The sequence below is a fragment of the Centroberyx gerrardi genome, chromosome 10 (assembly GCF_048128805.1).
Source record: "Centroberyx gerrardi isolate f3 chromosome 10, fCenGer3.hap1.cur.20231027, whole genome shotgun sequence".
NCBI lineage: Eukaryota > Metazoa > Chordata > Actinopteri > Beryciformes > Berycidae > Centroberyx > Centroberyx gerrardi.
Window position 1 is genome coordinate 5,108,975 of NC_136006.1, and position 23,733 is coordinate 5,132,707.

A 23,733-nucleotide genomic window follows, 5' to 3' on the forward strand; every position below is an offset into this window, starting at 1 on the left:
TACCCTCACAACCCCCCCTCCCTCCAGCTATAACCTCTCAGTGACACACACACTCCCTCTCTCTCACACACACACACACACACACACACTCACAATACTCTTTCTCTCTTGGCTCTCTTTTCCTCTCTCCCCCCTATTCTTCCTCTTGATTCTCTCTCCACCGACTCCCCCGTCTTTACATATCCTCCCAGTGACTCTCTCCCTTTCTCTTCCCTTTTCTCTGTTTATCCAATTCTTGTCTCTGTCTCCCACCCGATTGTTTCTCCCCTTATTCAGTTATTTTCCGGGCATGGCTGTTTATCAGGAACAATACTGCCAGAGCCATTTACAAAATGTACATTTTCAAAACCCATAAACAGTTTACAGATTGAAACCGTGTTGAGCAGAATTATTTGCCTTGAAAACGTGTGCTATAGAATAGTCACCAATGTCGATAACTTAACTCTTTGGTTTGAAAATAGGATACCAATATCTATAATAGAAAACGACTCCAAAATAAGACAATGAGTCATGTGTGGGCTTATCAGACACTGTAGACGTCTTTTGTCTCTCTCCCTCTCGCCATTTCCGTCTCTCTCTCTCTCACGTATGTACGCACATGCATACATAACCCATCCATCTTTCTCCCTCTCCCTATCTGTTGACCCTTTGTTCCAGGTGGCCACCTGAGCCCTGACCGCCCTCAGGCTGTATGCCTGTTCACATCCAGCTTTCTGACCTATATCCCGGCTGGCTGACTAATACCCTCACACCGCGGACCGGCGTCCATCTCCGGCAGCAAGCGCGGGCCGGCCGTAAAACAAATAAACACAGGCCTGCCTGGCCGCTGCCCAGCTAGATAAGGTTTTTCAGAGTGTGGAAAACAGTGATGACTGAGCGGCTCAATCATCAAACCTTTAGAGAGGAACACCCTAGACAATACTCCCATTTCCCCATCCTTGTCCTGTCAAAATCCCTACCGCTCTGTTTGAGTTGGTGAAAGATTTGGCAATGTACAGAAGCAATTTCCTCAACCATAAAGGCCAATTTCCTTTAGTATGCCACACTTTTGCTCTTTATAGCCCACTAAAAATCTAGCTCTGTCTGGTGGACCAGTCTGGAGGGGGTAACAGAGGGGAGGATGAGGACTAAACTGAACTCCATCCTAGACGACACTTTATGGCGGGCTGATACAGCTACTGAGCATCAGCAGCTTCTGCCTCAGCACCCCAAGGTGCAACACAGAGCGTCTTAGGTGCACTTTTGTATTTGTTTTCCTAAGCACAGGACTAATCTATAAGAAATTTGCTTGCACTGGTTTCTGACCTGTACATATTTCAGTGCTTTCTGTGTTTGCACGCATGACACATTGTTACATACGTATGCTACCTCCATAGTGATACTGAGAACAGACAATAATGCACATGCGCTTTGCACATTGTCATTTGTCTGTACATGTGGTACCTCCATTCAGAGTTAGAAAGTGGACAGCTAGTGAAAGTGTATAGTTTACAACACATATCTACACTCCTACACACTTTCTTTACATATGTATGGTTTCTGTGGACTTAACATGAATAAAGTGCACATTTTGGACATCTTGGATATTTGTTTACATACATGTTTCCACCTCTTTTATAATTGATATATTTAATAGTTTTGTATATTTTTACATTATAAATATTCTGCATTGATTCTTTTCTTTGTCTCAGTAACTTTTTTTTGCATACTTTCTATTCTATCCTCCATTTGCTAAGTTCTTGATTACATTCCATTTTTTTGTTTTTATTTTATTTTGCTGTATACCATAACGTTTTTTGCTGCTGAAACAACACAATTTCCCCACGGGGATCATTAAAGTTTCATCTCATCTTGTTACGGCAGTGCAGATAATCGTGTAATCATATTGCGATTCCACAGTTTCCACAATTATCGTAAGCTTTAGCAATACAGGAACATATAATTTGACTGTCATTTAGAATGCTCACTGCAGGTGAAAACAGTCAAGACATTGATATAAGTTGCAAGCAGTGCAACAAAGCAGCTTTGTTCCCAAAATCATCAAGAATCATCAAGAAAATAACGACTGAGTAATAATCATCATCATCACAATATCAAGCCAAAATCATGCAGCCCTACCCACCACGTTATTCCCATTGATTCTGTCCTAGTTTTGACCAATTCCTATCACACAGGCATTCTCATGCATTTCCATTGCCTCAAAATGTTTCCCATGAGTCATCACGTTGAGAGAAAATCACCGTAGCAATAGAGATCCCATTTCCCATCCCCAGGCCAATCATAAATCCACCAACCGGCGTGTTACAGCGAGGGTACAGGGCGCATTTATTACCAGCCCCGGGTTGGCTCTGATACAGTATGTGTGTGTGGCGGCGCTGGTGACGGAGGGGGGTCAATTCGCCTCTCAATTCAGAGGGGCTTATTTGAAATTCAAGCCATGGAAACCGGAGGGCCAATTCTTGATTCGGTGTTGGGGTATCTCACTTTGATCCCATTTCCTGAACTGACAGGGAGCCATTATGGAGCAGGGCTTCAGCGCCAGTGTTTGGCAGGGATGGGATTTGGTTTTAAGCGGTGTAGTTAAAGTACCATGGCCACATCGTCTCTGATGACTGAGAACGTGTCTCTCTCTCTCTGTCACTCTGGTTTTCTTGCTCTCTCGGTTTCCCTCTTGTGCTTTGTGTTTCTCTCTTTCCATCTTGCACTGTTTCGCTCAGTTTCTCTCTTTCTCTCTCGTCCTCGATATTTCCCTCTGTCTCTCTCTCTTGCACAGCGTTACTCTCCTTGTCCTCTCTCTCGTCTCTCTGTCACTGAAAAACTATTGTGCTCCACTCAGGCAAACCGAGGCAAACGAGTGCCTCTCTCCCTTTTGTCTCTGGCTCTCGAGAGGTCTCGTCGCCACTGCAGCACTCCTGAGGGATGACAAACGGGAGAACACACTCCCAACGGGTGAGACACACTCCCAACGGGCGCTGCCGACTTGTGTCACACACATTCTCTCTCTCTCTCACACACACACACACACACACACACACACACACCGGGGGCTAGCACCCAAGATGACACTCGCTCGTCCTCCCCAAGTAATGAGCGGCTACCGGAGACAGACATCCATTTCTCTCCCCCTCCTTCCCATCCCTGAGGGGTTGTAGGCTAATCAGTGGCCAGTAATGGGGCCCTGATTCCTTCGCCAGAGCTGCAGTGTTCACCATTTACGACTGTAAGAGGCCAGCAGCCCACAGCTGTGTGCCGAGTCTGATTGCTCAATGCGTACTAGCATTACTGGGGAGGCTCTGATGACGGTTTTATGAAAGTGAGTTGGGGAAAGAAAGAAGAAAAAAAAAGACACTGAGTTCCCAAACTTGGGCATCAAATTCAAGGACTTTTCACTGACTTTCAACGTCTTGTTTGGTGAAATTCAAGGCTTCAAAATTGGTATGTTTTGGGATAAGACATGACATTGGTCAAAATCATGGAGGCCTCATTTTTTACTCATGATCTTATCAAGCCAAGAAATCCTGGTGAAATCCTTCATTTTAAAATTTCCATCACAGGGTTTTCCTCAGGATGTGAAGTGTTGATCCAAGGACAGGGAGAGGTTAAGAGACCTGAGGCATAATGATGAATTTGGGTGCAATATTTACATTTTTAAAAATTCAAGTACTTTCAAGGCCACCCATTCATTTTCAAAAACTTTTAAAAGGCCTCAATGCATCCCTCACTGCATCCCCTTAATTTCTCAAATCCAGAAACTTTCAAAGATTTTCAAGGCCAATGGGAAGTAGTAATAATTATGCTTAAAAATTATTTATTTTACGTTTGTCAGCGCAGCAGTATATTTGTAATGAAAAAAAAAAAAATAATACATTTTTGAAAGCAACAGGAGCCTTCTGGAAGGTCAGGCAGAGGTTGAGTAGAAAAGACAATAGTAGCTTCAAATACATCTGTGGGTTTAGACTTTTAATGGGCAATAATGGCAAAACAGGAAAATAAAATTAAATATACTGGTGTTATCCTTTAAGTTATCTACCACCCTTTAAAAAGTACCATCACTTGTTTTAGTTTTGTGCCATCAAGCACTTTCTATGACTAGGTTTCACTTTTTTCACCTAGTGGTTATGTAATCACGGACACTGAGCCATGTACTTCCCGACTACAAACAGAACTACAGAGATCCTAATTCCCATTGACTCTCTTCATTATATCTTTGACTGGGAAGCTAGAGAGTAGTTTTCCATCAAGGGCTAATAAATGGCTGCATTATATTTTTTTTGTGTTAATTCATGGGATGGATCTCTCTTTTTTTTTTCTTTTTTTTCTTCTTACTGTGACTGACATCTGATATTGTGTCTGGTGTGTGGAGAATCTGGCACGATCTTATGACTAACCACAGATAATGAATTGTGACACGCCAACACTACAGCACCATCAATGGGAAAATGAACCAGTTACAAGAGAAGTTGACCTTTTGGAAATATGCTGCTGCAGTACTGACATTTTAAGGCCGTGTTTGCTATATTCATTCTCCGCTTTATCATTTCTATTTATAAAGCAATTAATATAAATAAACCGAAATATACAGGTGGCGCTTATTAAATTGTGTCTGCGTTTTTAGCACTTATGTGCCAATAAACCAAGCCTTGCTTGTTGTATTCTTTGTTTTTCTGCATTCAAATAAAAAATGAACTAAAATATACGGGTCATGCTTGCTGTCATCATAATAAATCAACTAAAATAAAGAAAGCTGTGCTTGCTGTTTAAGTATAACGTCAAAACCAAAGATTATCATTAAAAGATAATTCAGCTCATTCTCCGACTTTTTCTCGGTGGGATTTTCACAGCATTTCCCAGAAGTTTTATATACATATATATTGTAACATCCGCAGCCGCCTTTGCCATGCGTGCCAGGTGATATTCTCTGAGGCATTGTTGTGCTGCTGCGCTGTGCGGCACCGATGGGCGCCTCGCTGCTGCCAGCGGTGTTCAGCCTCCAACTGACTGGAGCTCTGACTTCATTAGCAGAAGCTGCAGGCAGTGTGGGACCTGTGGAGGACCTGGCAGCCACACACATACACACAGACAGGTACATGCACAAAGTACGCTCACATGCACTACAGCCAGGATCTCCACAATACTGATTGGATTTTTGCCGCCCGCCAGGCAAATTTACAGTTTTAGATTCATTTCGGGGTCTGTGAGGTGCTAAGCTGGTGTTCAAACCTGGTATTTCTTGTCAAAGCAGTTTACAAAAAATTAAAATTTAATCTTGTCAAGCACTGAAAGCATGTTGGTAAACTACAACCCACAACCATAATTCATTGCACCTATGATGCAGCACATGGGCAAACAGTCAGTGCTACTTCCGGGTCGTGCCGACACACACTGAATAGGGAGGAAAAGTTTGTTACGTCGCCTCTGCAGTAGTAGATCATATTATACTCCCATTTGATTAGTGTTAGTTTTGTGAAGCAAATATAAAATACAGCTAACTACAAATGAGTTACCTCCTCAACATACAACATCGAGTCCATCTTGATTTGAGTAGACTGAGTAGATGATTAAAGAACATTTCAAGAGAAAACCACATTACATTACAAAGGAATAAACTCTGAGCATTAGCATCTTATTTTTCCCACCATCCCCCAATTTTTGCTGAAAGTGCTGAAAAAGGACGTTATAAAGAAAAAGCGAAGAGAAATCTAGGAACCGACAGTGTGTATGTGTGTGTGTGTGTGTGTGTGTGTGTGTGTGTGTGTGTGTGTGTGAATGTTCACATTAATGCAGCCTTGCGAGGACATAAATTCCCCCACGAGAACGGAAAACCTAGACAAGTTCTACTGTTTCAGATGTGTGTTTATGTGTACAAATATATACAGTATACTTGGGTGCATACGTGTGCATGCTCATATGTGTGTGTGTGTGTGTTGTGAGCGGGATGGGAAATTGCCACTGGCTCCCAATGAAATGAAATGCCCCGAAACGCCTCTTTGTGGCTCTAAATATCATTTTATGAGTTGATAATGTCATAACTCATTTTACCTGACAAATTATGTATTTTTTTGTGTTTTATGTGAAGCACATTGAATTTGCCTTGTGTATGAAATGTGTTATATAAATAAAGTTTGCCTTGCCTTTAGAAGGTAACCAGAAATCATTTGAAGGTACTACTCCAGTCTAAAAATCACAGTTGGTTAGTAAACTGGTGAAAGTGGCTGGATAATATTGGTATTTAGCCAAAGTGCCAAAGTAGCCAAAGTGCCCAGTGGACAAAAGAAAGTTTGTTTCCTTCCGTGATGACGAGTTTTAAAGCGGAGAGACATCCTGTCTCCATGGGTCAGGAGTGAAAGCCGATGCCCTGCTGATCCCATACAGAATAATACATTATTAATACAATAATGCTGAAGCCACAACATTACTGTAGCCTATATTTACCTAAAACAAAAAGGTATATAAATCTCAACAATGTCTTTACCAGAGAGAGATACCAGGAAAGACACACACACATTATTACCAGGTCAAGAAAGAGACTTTGTTGTCCTCTGGCCTCATTGACTGGTAAAGCTCAAAATTTGCGAGGTACTTTTATTATCTGAGCAGTCAGTGATAATTTTTAGAATAGAAATCCAACTGATATGGCTGGTTGCCTTCCAGCTGTGTCTGGTAGAGCAAATTCATTTGAACCCTGACGAAGGCTACTGCAGCCAAAGCACATCGGTTATTAAAATCAAAGCTTTGTCAGTTGTTCTCCAAGAGTAGCTTTTCTTCATTCCTTCGGTCCTTTCTGACTCATGCACCTTGGAGGAGCTGCACGGAGTGAGACACGCTCTCCCTTCCCTCTACGACTACTGTCTCGGTGTCCTTGAGCAAGGCACTTAACCCGAATTTCCTAAAATGAAGCAGGGCAGCGCTGAAAAAGAGCATGCATGCCCAGTCAACCTTCCTGGATGTCGTTTTCTAGTAATTATGCTGTACTTGCGAGGGCCTCTGGAACTCAAGCATACGTAAAAAGCCTGGTTCACACACACACAATCTCTCTCTCTCTCTCTCTCTCTCTCACACACACACACACACACACAGAGCTCTCCAGCCAGTCTGAGAGGCTGCAGCTGTGTTCTACAGGGGAAACAACATTATGATCAGATGAGGAAGATGGAAACAAAACGAGAGAGAGCACAACGGGAAATGAGACACAGAGAGCGGATCTGATAAAAAAAGCAGCAGAGTGTTAATGAAGAGATTATGTACGATGGAGTCCACTCAGCGTTCTGCATGCTGTTCACACTAATACCAACTGTACTAGATGAAACCTCCTGACAACAGACAACACATGAATTAGGATGAGTGTTAGAGAGATTACTATGACAAGGGATCTGAAAGATAAGTTTGCAGATTGTGGGGATTTTTTTCCCCAATGAGACGAATCTTGCCAAGGTGTCCCTTTCAATATCTACCTACTGCGTTGATTCAATGTTCATAAGGGGCGTAACAACAGGGAATCTATAGCTGATAGGCTGCCATGCAATACCACTATGTTTTCTGGGCCTGGTGAAACCCTGCGACTACACTGGTTACGTTTAAACCAACTTCCAAACTATCCACCAAGGACTTTACTCTGTGGAACCGGTTTCACTCCAAAACGAGATGCCCGCCATTCGAAAAAAGTGGCACCTACACCTACTGACATGAAGTTAAACCCAATTAAAGTGGTAGCAGTTGTGATTCAGAATTAATGTTAATTTTACATTAAAATTAGTGGTCAATGTGTCTGATTGCATAAGTGATCTGGTCTGGATGAAACATTTTCTTATTTAAATGTTTCAACTGCAAGTAAGAGACAGTTTGCTGGGATTTGTTTACACCGTTTGAATCCATCCAAACAACTTTACAGCGCTCGAATCGACACACTGACAGCTGTCCACAAGTCAGAAAGTAACAGCTGTGAGATGAACACCTGGGTTTGTGTTTAGGACGAGGGGAACATGCGGTGGACAGTTTCGGTGGTTAGAATCCTCGACCCGAAAGCCAAAAAGCAGTTTCTGAATAAACTGCTATGATTATAGTCGCACCAAACACCACTTCTGCAAAATATAATCAAACAGGAGAACTTCACATATCCAAACTGAACCACTAACCACCACCATGAGCCAAAACCTGGTACATTTTGGCTGGAGCTGATAATTTAGTCTATCCTACCAGGCCCTTTGGCAAGCAACCAGCCATCATTTGGAGAACCAATTCTGTTCAAAAAAATCTACAGTAGTTGGCAGGTTAAACAGCAAAAAAGGCCAATAAAGTTTGGGATTTACCAGCAGGAAACACATTAGTTCCCTGTCCAATGATGTGAACTACAAACATGTATATGCACATAAGATTACCTCACTGACCTCAGTTCCTCAGCTGAAAGCACAGAACGCTACACTGACTCCTATGAAAAACAGATCAAATGGCATTTTCTAGTTCGTGAGTTGGACATAATCAGTGTACTGACCACAAAAACACAATCTACGTTGTACCAACAGCATTTCAACTAGATATTACTGAGCTGGTAAGCAATTTGTATTTTACATATTATTGCCTCGAGTAAAACAAGAAATCGTCCGTCTCATACTTCAATAAAAAGGTTGAATTAAATATTAGGAGGCCAAATGTCAGCACCCAATCTAAACCTATAACAGGCCTTGCATTGGTCTACTGTTTAAAGTCATAACATGTAAACGTCATAGCATAAGCCACACTAGCGTTGTAGTGAACAGGCATATCAGCTGCACCTTTATCTGCACAAGTTCAACATGATGTATTATGTTAGTCAAGGCAGCAGTATGTCTCTGAGCTGTTTTTAATGTATTTCTGAAAATAACGTGAGCCTTTTGACTTCCAGGAGGTCGGGCAAACCTGCAGCAGAACAGACAGTAGGAGCTTCTGGCTGTGAGAAATACATGGGCGGATTTACACTTTTCATGGGCGTTAATGGCAATAGAAAATAACTAAAATTACACTGGTGTTATCCTTTAAGGCCCTACTTTACAGTTGGATCTCGATACATTTAGCCCACTAGCCAAGCTGTCAATGTAAAATTCAAAACGGCTCAACAGTGGTGATGGATGTCTTGAAAAGCCCCTTTTAAGCAGCTGAGTCACACACACCCCTCCATCTGCTCTGAACAAGAAAGGCTGATATTACATTTACCTCTGTTGAATCTACAATCCAATATGGATGGTTTCATGAGCAGCACTGCGCTGACAGCAGAGCCAAGGGATTCTTTCTAGGTTGTGTTACAGTGCTAGCATGATACGTGTGCTTGTGTGTGATCGGGCGAGGTGCACATACAAGCTGGTGCTCCTTTATTAGCACTGAGATTTAGTGGACACACACACACACACACACACACATACCAATGCACCCACCTAGATTTATTATGTGGGCGACAGGAGAACGAAGCGTGGAGACACAGAAATGATATCTAAGATCACACTAAATATGATAAATAAGTATACTTTGATGTCAGCCCCGGCCTTAACCATGATCCAGGGGCTGTGATGCCGAATTTAGATTTATGGCAGTATTAGAGCGCAGGCGCTAAGTTATGTCCCTACAACACTAACAATAACTGGCAAGGCAATAAGTGGCGAAACCAGGTTACCTGCAGCCATGGCAGTAAACTCCATTGTGGAGAGGGATGCAGTGTGAGGAGGTTGTGGTTTGCAAATACATTTACCTGTAGCTTTGGCTGTACATGAATATAACATAACATGAGCCATTTTATCCAAAGAGGCTTACAACACAACATCATGTTTACACTAGAAGCATGGGTCACCCCAGGAGGAAATCAAACCTCTAACCCAGACAGTGGTGGTGTGATGCTCCATCCATTGAGCTACAGAACCAGGTATTGCACCATACCTCATATTAAGTGCTACCTGCAAAGTAGTAGGGCTGGGAAATATGGTCAAAACATATTATGATATATTTTCTCATATTGATCGATATCAATAATAATCACAATATTTAATAATGCTCCATTTAAAGTTCTATGTGATAACTTGGAACGTCAGCAGCTACTCTAGTCAGTAAACTATTGATCAGTAAACTCCTGACACTGTAGGCTGCTTGGGATAAAACCATTTGTACACACAAGATGCTTGGGATAAAAAGCTGCGTCTGTTGTTGTAGAATACTACTCACAAAAGCTAACAGGCTGATATATAGCTACGATGCTAACGCGGCCGTGGCAGTTAGCATTAGCGTCTACTAACATGGTACCGGATGTTACCTAAATCGCATCACTTCACGTGCGACACTACTATTTCTCTCCAGTGTTTTATACAGTACACCGCCGCTCAGAGTCGGCTGTTCAGCGTCTCATGTTATGTTGATGGTTTCGTAGGAGCTTGGAAAGGCAAACTCCAACACTAACGGCAATGAAAAGTGAATGTTTTACCACAAAAAGGTTATCACATAAGAGCTTTCAAGTTTGAAGAGTATTCTCCTTGGCATTACGCCCTGAAGAAACCAGAAAGTTAATTACAGTTTAAAATATTATATTATTTATTATCGTAGCCAACTAGTTAAAATACATGCAAACATTTGATGACTTTACATTCAAATTGCCTCATTGAAGGCAATAGAAGTCAGCCTATAACACGGGCTCATTGTATTAGTCAACAAAAAAAGGCATTTAAGTAAAACAAAGGGGAGAAATTAGCTGTCACATCGAAATGCCTTGGATTCAAACACGTCTCTCATGGTCTCATGGTCTGTTGGGGTAGAACACTGAAGACAAAATAAACTAGAATGCACTCGGAGAGCGAAAACCACCAACAGCTGATCAAAAATGAATCCCAAAAGCATATCATCGTTATTGTGGCAAATTTTATCATGATGATTATTGAGATCGTTTTATCGCCCGGCTCTATGAAGTAGTATGCAGTAGAGACACAAAAGCTATCGCTGAGGTGACATCAGCTCCTGTTGTCAAGAGTGATGCCACCCACAACTGCTCCACTTTTCCTTTTTGCCGGTGCTCACCTTCAAACTGTTCACTGATAGTAATGTAAAACTGCCTACTAAACTGCTGTTTGCTTTTACCCAAAAGCTTCTTATAAAAGTGTTTCCAGTATCAAACTTCAAATTGCTCAAAGCCAGTTCTCTCAAATTGCCCATTTAATAGCACATGGTCTGGGCTTTCACAGAGAGCCTTCCGCCCCAACCTCAGCTGGGTGCTGGGTATCCTGTGGGCAGAAACCACATGATGTAAGGGGTTAGACATGTGGGCAAAGGCAGGGTGACACCTTTGTACAAAGGTGCCTGGCAGAATAAGTTAAAGGTTCAGGGGAGGGCATGCTCTTTACAGATGGCTCTCTCTCTCTCTCTATCTCAGACCCTCCTGACACAGCAGTCCACCCTCTCCAGTATCTTAATAGTTTTCAGATAGCATATTAGTGAAAAGACAGGAAAGACAGGAGAGGGAAGTATTACAGCATGCATGAGCCATTCATACCCATGCAGCTGCCCAGGCAAGTCCACTCAGCCACTGGAAGACCCATTTGCTAGATGATCTGATATTTACTGGACCGTGGGGCCAAATAACCATTCAGAAAACAGGATATCACAATATTGACTGGAGAAATTCCCAAATCACAAGAGGCAGCAATTTTTTTCTCAGACGGAAAGGTGTTCCAGTCAGCATCGTAAACAAGGTATTTCAGTGCTGTGCACAATGCCTAGCCTACAAATGAAGTTGCACGTCAGAGAAAACCCTTCATTATATTGAAACTGAGCAAATCCAAAGCATATTTTCAAGTGCTGGTGAAATAATTCACATAGAAAAAGCTGTGTCCTCAAGTAACACACACACATAGTATGCCTTTTCCTCAATATTGCGTAGCCCTAATCGATGACCGAGTATCCACTAGCCACCAGCCAAACACTGTTGGTTAACGTTGGTGGTAGCTGACAAGTCTGTCAAATCTTTTGGCCACTTTGGCAGGTAGCCAACACACATGCAATCATTCTATACTTTTCTAAAAATAGACAGGATATCAGAATACAGATATTCATTCCTCTGTGGTCAGAAGAATACAATAAAACAAGCTGCGCCAAGTACAGGATTCAGGCTTGCCACTTAAGCAGTGAAATCAGGCTCTGGACAGCGACTAGGCCATGCTTCTGAAAAATTAGGACAACTGCAAATGCATAACGAAAGCAGTAGACAAAATGTTTACTGACACACACTTGCCTTGGTCACAAGTTAACTGGTAGCCCAGATGCCTATAGATGTGGCAGCCTAGAAGTCTATGCATGCTTTTGTTTTCTTAATGCGCTGTGCTGCAAGACAAGCTGCCTCTCAGATGACTATCAAACTTTCAAAGTCCATACTTATGACTAAATAACACGCATGATATCCATGTGTCTGATCATATGATGAGAGAGATTTTGAATGGTTTCTTTCCGCCTTTCTTCATTACTACTATACACCGCCTAGGGCTATCCTATTGCTGAAATGTCACTGCCTTTGTCAACACATCCACTTGCCCTTTCTCAAACGGAGAGTATTGCTACTGGCTAGTCCTATACTGCGAGACCAAAACAAAACCAAGACAGGATCATTAATGGCCTCACAGTATGTTGAACTGACTTGAGCATAAGACCAAGGTGATTTCTTCTAGCATAATGGACTGCCATCCAAAGGTTTTCCATTTCTATTCAGCTTTTAAGTGGTCTACCTGGAGTCTGCCGACCATCTGAAAGAAAATATGCAATATGCTCTTCATCCATTTATCCTATGTCCATCCAGCATTAGTAATGCAGACGATATCCTTGGATGCTGTACACTATTCTAATTTCGTTGCACAAATCTCCACTGTCTGTCACGCAACTGGTTACCAAGCCATTTCTTGCAACATCTGACAGCCAAAAAGAGAGCAAAACTAGATTTTTCCCCAAACAATTCCTTCTTGGGGACGGAGCCAAAATGCAGCAGTAGTTCAGTAAGCATCAGGTAAAAAGTGGAACTTCTGTAACGGCTACATCTGTATGCATATTAAACCTTTGATTGAATAAGGTCTTTGAATAAGTGCCAATACTGAATGGATTCTATAATCTTGTCTGCCGTGACCCCTCAATCACACTTAATGCATCAATTAAGGTGCTCTACTATGGACGTTCATTCTTTTCAAATGACAGAACCCATTACTGCTGAATCATTCCATTGCAGATGTACGGCAATCAAGTGTTGCATGTATTGGATTTATTCTACTTATGCATTGATTATTCATGCGTAAACTAAACCGAATCTTACTTTACCTTGTTTTTCTGCTCTGCTTTCTCATGTTTTTGTGATAAAAACATTTCATCAGTGAATCAAAGAATAAAATTACAAATTGTTAAATCTATAATCAATTATCACACATATGTTTCATCTCTATATTTGAGCAACATGATCCTTGTGTAGAAGTCTGTCAGTCAGAAGTGTGCAGGAACATAAATACATTATGGATTAAGGGTGATCCCGGAGTCTTCCATCTCCCATCCCTGTGCAAAGCCGACCATACTGGCGACGTTAGCCTCTCGAAAAGCCAGGTAAAACTGCATCCCCACTCATTCAGATCAAGCAAAGCAGAGGCCTAAATAAGTGGAGAACTGTAGAGCTCCCTGCTCATGTTTAGGATAGCACACTAAATCTTGTATCAGCAAAAACAGAAAAAAGCAAAGCACATGCAACTGGTCCAAGAATTCACTCCCTACATTCCTTCCAGAATGTTGCCAAAAACTAACATCCCTCCCAAGGCAAAAAAGATGGTCGGCTCCAAAAGGAGAACGCGGTACGGCACAGCCAAAAGCACCGGGCCAGATGTGTGGGAAGCGGGGCGGCACTCTACCCACATTCTAAGGCATTTTGGATTATCGTCAATATCTCAAAAATTCACCGGAACAAATGGAGGAAACCCCATGGCAAATGGGATAATAAGCTTCGCTCTCTCGAAAGCTTTTATGCGATTATTAACAGGGCACACTTGTAAACGGAGAGGTGGTTCTCACCCCGGTTTTCTGTGACCAAATAAAGTAAAAGGTGAAATTATTATGAGCCCGCCTGTGTTCCTGAGGGGCTCTTTAAATGCTAGCGCGCCTCATTTTCCAGAGGCTGTTTGAACCCTATACTCCGGAGTACACAATGATGTTTTTACCAACAGCTGAGTCAGCCATACAAAATAGTAAACGTATTTCCATAAGCTGCTATAGGCACAGGAAGAAAAAAAAAACACCGCACATGAATGCTTATATGAGGTTAAATGTATAGGGGGCACGTGCAAGTTTAAATTTGCATAAAAGTAATTTCAAGAGATCGACAGCATTACTTTCCCTCCTCAAAACCTGAAATAGTCATCGCAGGGCCATGAGAGGAGGCAGCTCAGTTGAAGCCTGCCAGCTGCTGCTTCTTTAATCTCACCTTAAAGAGCCACTATGGTCCATAACTCTTAAATACAATCAAATACGTACTGTGACATTTTTTATGTCTTATGGCATTCTTGAGAACTGAACTGAATGATTTTCCTTACAAAGTACACCAGGAAACAATTTTTAAATAGCCGTATTCAATTGGGGTGTTTTTTCAAATTGTGTGATACTGATGTCATCACTCTGCGGGTCTTTGGCGGCATCTTTACTATTGCATGGTCTACTTCCATGAAATAGCAAAGATGAACAAGGGCTATAGAGTGAGCCAGAGCCAGCCTATTAAACAGTATTCAGTATTAATGCATTCACTTTATCATAGAGGAAGAACACTTCCTACTATCCATCGTTGCACCCTGAGGAAGGCCTTCGTGCCGAAACAGTTTGGTGCATCATTTAAACTAATTTGGACGCAAAAGCCAAGAATAATAAATGCTTTTTAAAAAAATTGTCAAGAGACGATTGCCTGAGATTCACTGAAAACTGACAGGCATCATTTGAAAAATAGCAGCAGGTGGGTGTGTGTTACACCCCCCTATATGGTGGGGGCCCTTAAACGCAACCTATCCACTTTACAATCTCAGGGAGGGCGCTGTATCACAGAGTCGCTTCTCAGTTCTGCTATGAATCGCAACCTCTGGAGAGCCATGCAACATCTCAAAGCCTGCTGCCCTTCTCCCCTTTATGCTTCCAAGGACTCTTGTGGTCCCCACGATGGCACACAGCACCACTTGAGCTCAACACCGTCTGCTCCTTCTGAGTCACCGAACGACAATAAATAAGTTATTTCAAGCGGGCGGTATCCCGAGCTGTAGAGGCCTTTCTGTGAGAAACGGAAAAATGAAAAGACGCCACAGGGGACGAGGAGGCAACACTCAATGGTCCCCACTGTGCAGCCGTTAGAGAAATGGCTTTTAACACCTAGCCTGCCACTCAGTAAAACTAATGACCACCTCCACCAGCATGGAGGAGACCTTTACTGTACATTCTCCCTTCTACAGGTTGTTAGGCATTATATGTGTTATATTTCAGCCATACAGTACTGTGCAAAAGTCTTAGGCGCATGTAAAAAAAAAAATGCCGTAAAGCTAAGATGCTTTCAAAAATAATGAAATGAAAGGTTTCTAAATATCAAAAAAATTACTATAAGAGCAGTCTACTGACAGACTAATGTAGAAGACAAAATTTATATTAAAAAATCTAGGGTGCCTATGACTTTCGCACAGTACTGTACATGCTTTTTTATCACAACAAAATAATGCACATGCAAGGACAAACTGAATAATAAATGTATACATTATACCATTTTACATCATATAGGTAACTAGAAGGCTAAAAATTAAAATATTCTTGAATTTTTCTATTTGTACATAGTGCCCTGCTTGTCAGCAAGTAGAGCCTCTGAGGAAGCACTTATCTATAGTCCCACTGAGCCGTTCCCCCCTCCAGAGGATAAAGAGCCAACACCACAGTGGGTCTCCATGCTGGACTGGATGCCAGCTATATGGTTGGTGTATGTGTGTAGAATGAATACAAAGAGAGTGGGGAACACAGCGAAAGCAAGAGAGAGAGACACAGAGAGAAATAGAGGAACAGAGTGTGAAAAGCGTGAGGAAATAAGAGCCTTTCAGAAAAAAAATATATTAAGCTACACTTAGCCATCTCTCTTGTCAAAACCCCTACTTAAAGAATCTCTTTCATTGGCTGTTATTAAAAATGACAAATAATTAAATGATAGCACTTAATTACAGCTATCAAAACAAATTAACACACTGTCGGACAAGACAGTGTGTTAATTTGAGGGAACAAGGGACAACTCTGTATGTTACACAAATGACCAGCTCTAATGAGAATGGAAAGGGCGGCGGTGGAAGTAACCCAGATAGGTTTTTTATGGATCGAGGTATCAAGACTTTCCATTTAGGAAGTGATTGCTCTACTACCACCATGCTTCAAATTTTGTTCACCTGTTGACACATTTTGTTGCACTACAAAATTATTTCAAAATGCAATTATTTAGGATTTTTGAAATCTACATAAATACCATTCTCTTAAAGAGAAAACTCTAGAAATGTAGCCTATGTTTTTATTTTGGGCATAACCATGTATTTTAGAGCTCCACTGTTCAGAAAAAATCTGCACAAGCCCCAAACATCACTCTCCCATTTATTGTCTATGGAGCAGTACCTTCACATTGTTAATTAGTATAGCATCACAAAATTACGTTTATTTCCTTGCTTTCTAGCTTTGTGAGAGTTGCACTAACAGTCAGTAGTGACTGGCTGGCTTAGGTCATTAAAAACAACTTCTGAATTGTTAATAGGGTAACATTCCCCTTTAAGTAATTTCAGTCAGTGGAGAATTACATTTGGCCGCAGGGCAGGAAACTAATTTTTTGTCCACCAGCCACAGTAGCGAGTGGATTCCAAATTACACCAGCCACTTTCACTAGCCAAATATGATTTAGATTTTAGAGTGGAAAAAAGAACCTCAAGACAACGGCTGGATACCCGCCAAAGCGGCTGGTATAGCAGACAAACGTGGCAGCCACAGCCAAAATTTACCAGCATTTGGCTCATGGCTGACCGTGATTTCCCAGCCTGTTTAAGCATTTGCAAAAGCTTTTGAAATGGCATCTGTGTTCCAGTTCATCAAGTTCAACCATGTCTACCCGTGGGACAGCAAGGAACACCGTGGCTAAGGTGATAGAATTTCTGCTATACAACAACAACACAACAAACAATTACACCCGATGGAGACACAAGGTGTGAGAATCTTAAGAGCAACGCCAGCTGCAAGAAAGGAGAGGGAGGAAGGAAGAAGGAACCACTGTGTCGACGTGCACCCAAAGGTTCAGGGCGGGTTTTACCGTCACTCTACAAACCCTGCCACACCCATGGGTGTTTAACAACTGGCTGCTGAGGACGTTATGAGTGACAGAAAACCTGCTTTCAGGGCCTAAGAGGAATATCTGCGTGTGATGCTGCACGTGAACTTATGTAATAAATCAAAAAAAGGCTTGTAATCATTCCAAATATATAAAAGGTATTCCTGTTGCATGGGTTTCTTGTGTAATGTATTCATTACTGAGTAATTAAATGTGTCAACACCCACCTCCCACCCATCAAAATTACACATTCCAATATTTGTCTCTGTTTCAAGGATGTGAGCTGAATGTGAGATATGAGTGGGGGGAAAAAAACAGAAAATAGCAGGGGGGAAAGAAAACAAGACTCTTTTTAAGATGTGAACAGCCATTTGTGTCAAACACCTAAAATTCACCAAAATAAATAAATCAAATATCCCATTTCTGCTGTTTGTCCTTACCTGTGTCTGTGCTCATCGTGTCCTCCCTGTCCATGTATGACCACCTGTCCAGCGGCATGCTTCCCCCCTTTGGGCGATTCGATGTGGGGGATGAGCACGTCCTCCAAGCCCAGGTCGAAGCGCTTGTGCTTGGAATTGTCCGGGAGGAAGAAGAAGGCTCCGAAGCATAAGGTGATGAAGGCACTGAGAATGAGGAGAAGGATGAACTTCTCGGAGAGCCTCAACGTGGCTCTGTGGTGCGGGAAGGAGGAGGCGCCCGGCGACAGAGTGGGTATCCTGCGGCCCGAGAGCGGCAGGAGAGCCGGCGTCGTCATGGTTTGACCGTTGAAACGAACTCGGGTTGGGGAGGGGCGGGGGGCGGGCTGGGTTTACAAGTGCCACGGGCCTTCTTGTAGCAGCATGCACCGGCCAAGTTACTCTATTATCTCATCCCCGCAACGGTGAGTCCAGAAACCGAGCCGGGCTGAGGTCCCTCAGTGAAGGAGTGACTGGTCGCCAGGAAAATGGTCATGTCGATTCTGAAAAAGGACGCAACAGGCACTGAGTTGGGATCAAACACTGGGGTTGTTGAGTTTACACACTGAGTTATAGGACCCAGTTTGGAGAGTGGTTACCGGGTCACACCACCATTTTGGAGGAGTGACAAGAAAAGTAAAGGGTTGTGACATTATCGCCTTTTCTTCCCTGATCTTTTCCCCCCTTCATTAAAACACCTTACCTCCACACAGAAACTAGGTATTATCTTTGTTTTGCCAGGGAAAAAGAGCTGATATCCTTTACAATCTTTCCTTTTGTTGTCAATTCTCCAACATGGCAGCATGTCCCTTGTAACCATTGGTAACCACTCTCTGACAGGCTTCTATTGAGTATAAAGGCGCTGAGTTACGATTAATCACATGGTGCCAAGTCAGAAAGCTTTATCATATATCAGGTGATAGCTGAGATATAAGAGTAATAAACAATGCTCTGTCTTCGTGCTGCAGTGAATTTTACAACATGTCATCTCAGAAGTTAATACCTCAGACTCTCTCTCTCTCTCTCTCTCACACACACACACACACACACAAACCGTTGGCCATGAGAAAAAATTTAAACATATTTTCCAAAGGCTTAAGGTATCAGTGGCTGTGCAATATCTGAGAGCCTACATCACCAAACACCTGCCGTTGCGCGTAATGGCATCTCTAACACGACTTGCAGTGAAGAATGAACACAGATATCCACTGACTAAGCTTTCTATTTTACCGTTTTAGCCTTTGTCAGTGCTGAAGAAATTGGACATATTTTATTAACTGTGAGGGGAAATGACAGCAGAGAGGTGGAGCGAGATGAGCCCACATACCGAGCAAATCCTCTTGTCATTCAGTTCCATCTTTGAGACTGGATCGGAGTCGACTGGAATGACAAATCACAGTTGTATGGCAACCTTTGCAAGCTGGACAGGACATGCAAGCTAAACACACTGCATGCACGTTTCCTTTGCTATATTACCTCTGAAGCAAATAATTCTAGCAAGTAGCTCACTAGCTGTCATGCTATTAGAGGCACAAGCTTAATTCCTCCGTGACCATAAATGTAGGAAAAAGACATGGAGCAAATCAATGTTTGGTTCCCTTCAACAACTGCTCAACGTGTTAACCTATATTGTGAAAAATGGATGGAAAGCAAGCGAACGCTGCATCGGACGCTAAAAAATACTAACATAAGCGGTCATCGAAATGCCCGATAGATATGATATAGCCAGCTAATTTTACAGAAACGTGAGTTAACCTAGGCCTATTTATTTTGTTCAGCTGTCTTCCATCGGGCCTGTGTGAAGCTATGATGTCTCGGCGTCTCCACACAGAATACCAAGTTCATTCTCTCCGACACTGGGAGCCTGTGTGAGACGATTAGCCAATGTTAACGTTTGCTAGCAAGCGAACGAGCGGCTATTCAGCTAACGTTGGCTAGCAGCAAAGCGAACAACGGAGCATAAACTGCCAGGCTAAGCTCTAGAAAAGCCAAGGGTTAAAATGCAAGGTATTCCGATGAAAGCGTTTGGACTCACTGACATTTTCAGCCGGCCCGGGGGTGGTAAAGTCTGCGCTTTCGTAGCCCGCTGCCCGCTTTAGCTGACGTTAGGGTTGCTAGCTATTTGGCTACGTTGCTAACGCTAGCTAGCTGGTTATCTACCGACAGAGGCGGTCTCTTGTGTTAGACGCCGCTGTGCTGCATCACCACCTCTCTCATTTGCTCGGTGAAAATCGATGCCAGACAGGATTCCTAGTCCGCCTTTTCGAAACAGACGCTGTAGCAGATGTCCTCATGTCCACGAATGTAACGTTACACTGTCATAACCAGCTTCAGTTTACCCGTTCACCACCAGTTCAAGGCTACATAGCGTTACAGCTCCGTGGACGCTGGGGATGTTGATGGCTGGCCGCTCTGTTGGACTGCAGCGACGGACTGACTGAGCGGCTGCTGCTGCTGCTGCTGCTCGGGGATCCAGCATCAACTACCCAGCCTGCTCAAGTTAGGGACCGTCTGACAATTTCGTGGCGTGTAAATAAAATGTAGATTGTAAACATGTCATCCCCCACTAATGACGACGTCCCCGTCTGTGCCATTAAGTAACAAATATGCCACCTTCCAAGCAGTGTAATTTTGAATGCTGGAATGCAGCGGTGAGTTGCATCATTTCCCCAAGTTTTGTCAAAACTGGAGATGTTGCACATGAAACATGGATGAGCAAACAAATGATCCAGTGCGCCCCCCCTTGGGCTGATCAGTGTAATTTTGAAAATGTGAGAACAGTGGTGAGATGCATCATCCCATCGATCCCTCAAGTTATGGCAAAATCCAACAAGTAAACATTAGTTGTAGTGCCCCTCTTATGTCAATCAGTATGAATAAGAAAATGCATGCATCATTCTCTGAAGCGTCATCCAAATCTGATCAGTGGCGTCCGTTACTGTAGTCCCTCCCCTGATTTCATCATGGGGGACAAAAGGGCCCATAGCCTACAAGTTATAGACGGTCTACCAATTTAGTGAAGCCTGAATAAAATGTAGATGATGTGTAAAAAGGGGCATACCCAGGGGCACCACTAGTGGGTTGGGGTGGGGGACTTTCAGGGGGCCGAAGCAAGAGGGGGCCCTTCAGACAGGCTAGGTGATACTGTATTCAACAAGGTAACAGTAAATGTGTCATCCACCACAAATGATGCACTCCCCCTCACAGCCAATCAGTGACAAATATTCCACCTTCTTTTGTCCTGTAATTGTAGCGCTCCCCTTGGACCAATCACTATAATTTCTGTCAAAATCTGATCAGTGGTGTCTGAGACATTGCACATCATAGACGGACAAACAATCAGATGCAGCAATATCAGGTATTGCTCTCTGACAGCTTGAGATATATTATGTCTGATTCACAAAGGCAGTAGTCGCTCTCAGAAAACATTACAACATTAGCTGATGCTTTATTTTCATAACCATATAGGCTAAGTATTAATATTTCCCATCCCTGGCAGTCTGTCATGTTGTTAGAGACCAACTAAAGCGTCATTATAGGGAGGATAACACTGAAAAAGGCATCTTACAATAGCCTGCATTCTGCCTCTCCTGTGTCCTAAAACTGTACTCCTAAAACAATCTGCAAAGAAATTTAGATTATGTTTATTATCCCTGAGGAGCAATTTGCTTAAGAGGCAATGGTTAAGCAATATAAACACTTCTTAGAATATAAAGAAAAAGCGCATAAAATCAAACAAACAGCCAGAATGACTAAAAAAGAACATAAGACATCAGGGACCTGTCTTGGGAAATAAACTGCAGCGTGTCAAAACTGTCAAAAAGCAGAGAAATTCAGCTGAGGCCTTAGTCATGTTTTGGCACCTACACACAGCAGCATACTGCTCTATTCACTACACCGCCTGGACCTATACATCATAAATGGACACGGCACAAAATTGAATAATCTTATCAAATGCACTCTCCTTTATCAAATGCAGCGTGAGTTCTGTTGCCAGGAAGGACACAGTTTATCATATTAGTCCCCTGGCTTACGCTCAGAGCTTTCTTTCCTTTTTTGGCCTTGACAACGAGCGCTCTGTCTTCTCTTTCAGTGGAAAGACACTGCTGAATATGAGACAGGTGTCACTTTGCTTTCAGGAGCGTTTCTTTTTGCTCTCAGAGCAGTCCTCCCTTCTCCCTGGCCAAGAACACACTCTGGGCCAAGAGCTCACTCGTCTTCTCCTCAAGTGAAGGGTGTAATTTGTTAGAAACCTCAGCTCTGACACTTCTCCTGCTGCTGAATAGCTGGCTTTCTTGTGGCGTGACTTGGTCGAGGGCCACTGACCCGGCTGAACCACAAACTCTCAAACACACGCCACCGACAAAGGTGACCATGATTCTTTCAAATGCTTGCTTCTAAAGCCACTGTGTAGAGTCTGGGAGCGGCGAGCTTCAGTCTATCCATCTATCTATCTGCCGGTCTGTCTGTCTATCTATCGATGGGGAAATTGGGCCGTTGCACCAGCAAAATAGTATCAGGAAACAGCAAAGTAAAGATAGAATATAAACAAGAATAGAGCAGAAGAGAGTCATATATACAAACACAACCCACAATTTCAACACTAGAACATGTGTGGAGTACAGCATCAAGAGGAAAAAAGCAAAAGCAGCAATAGTAGCACTAGAACTTAGTTAGATGGAGAGAAAATTACGAAAAATATATGGTATGAGAATATACCAAAAAATATGAAATATGTGCAGTCCATATATCTATCTATCTATCTATCTATCTATATTGTCCCATTCCTATCTATTAGAGATGGGACAATATATCGAAATTCAATACAAAAATGTGACAGTACGTATCGTGGGGCAGAAAAATGAATGGTGACATTAGCTTCATGTTATTCTGCTGTAGTAATCACAAATGAGACGCTTGACCATCACAATTTCTCAAGCTCTCCATCCAAATTATATTATTTGCACTTTGTAATGACATTTTGAAATTGTTGTTTACATTCTAGCAAGCCAAAGCCGTTACTAGAAAGATTTGTGGCTCAGAAATAAACATAATTCTGCACAGTCAGACTTTGTTGTCATTGAATTTTTATTTATTACATCGTATTGTGGTTGTATTGAGTCGTGAACCCCACGTATCGTATTGTATCGTGAGATAAGCATATCGTCCCATCCCTGCTATCTATCTATCTATCTATCTATCTATCAAACACACACATCAATCACACCGTTTGAAAAGCAGGATTGTATTTCTCATCTTTTTGTTTTTCACTGTGATCGCTCCATACTGAAGCGCAGCTTTGGTGGCAGTTAGGTTGCATTGTGTGACACTGTCAGCCCACGGGACCAAAGTGAGCGTTTCTCTGACAGCTAATCTATCCGTGTATAAAGTCCACCCATAAAGACAGTCCCAACATTTTGCTGAGTGTGGTGGACAGCCAGCTCCGCTCTGTCCATCAGCGGGTCCTTGAGCTGCCGCCGGCTCCGGCCTCGCTTTCCGCAGCAACAACAGGGCCACCGGGCCGGCTGATTTACAGGACACCCCCTCCGTGAGTGAATTAGTGGCAGTGCCGCGGTGCAGAGCGCGCCGTAATCACTGTGAAGTCCTCTTTGGAGACGCATCACTGTGAGTCACACTCTCCGCTCGGCGTTTGACGCCAGCGCCAGTGTGGGTGCAAAAAGACACACAAAAACAAAAGAGCTGAGCACACACAAAAGGGCTGACGGTTTCCAAACCACAGCCAAGTTGCAGAGAAGGGGGGGGGGGGATGTCCTTTGCTTCAATGCATCTTTGATTATCATTGTCAGAGAGGGATGGATTGCAGGACTTGGGGAGGATTTATCATACATTTCACACCCACTAAGAACAACGCTGCAAAGACAAAGCACTCATTCCACACCCTGTACGGCAAGGAAAAAGAATAAGTAGGAAATAAACAAA

At 42.7% G+C, this 23,733-nt stretch overlaps 1 protein-coding gene across 2 annotated transcripts in view; it reads right to left on the minus strand.

Moving 5' to 3' along the window:
• Positions 1-20,200, minus strand: part of man1a2 (mannosidase, alpha, class 1A, member 2) — a 155,614-nt gene extending 135,414 nt beyond the window's left edge. The window contains exons 1-3 of one of the 2 annotated variants that reach the window (XM_071907625.2): positions 20,002-20,200; positions 19,121-19,173; positions 17,779-18,296 (exon numbers count right to left, since the gene is read on the minus strand). In XM_071907625.2, coding sequence (XP_071763726.1) covers positions 17,779-18,092 — 314 coding nt within the window. In that variant the 5' untranslated portion in view covers positions 18,093-18,296; positions 19,121-19,173; positions 20,002-20,200. Of the gene's footprint in view, positions 1-17,778; positions 18,297-19,120; positions 19,174-19,828 lie in introns of both variants that reach the window. The other variant, XM_078286008.1, reaches the window with a different exon arrangement.
• Between the last annotated feature and the right edge of the window lie 3,533 nt (positions 20,201-23,733).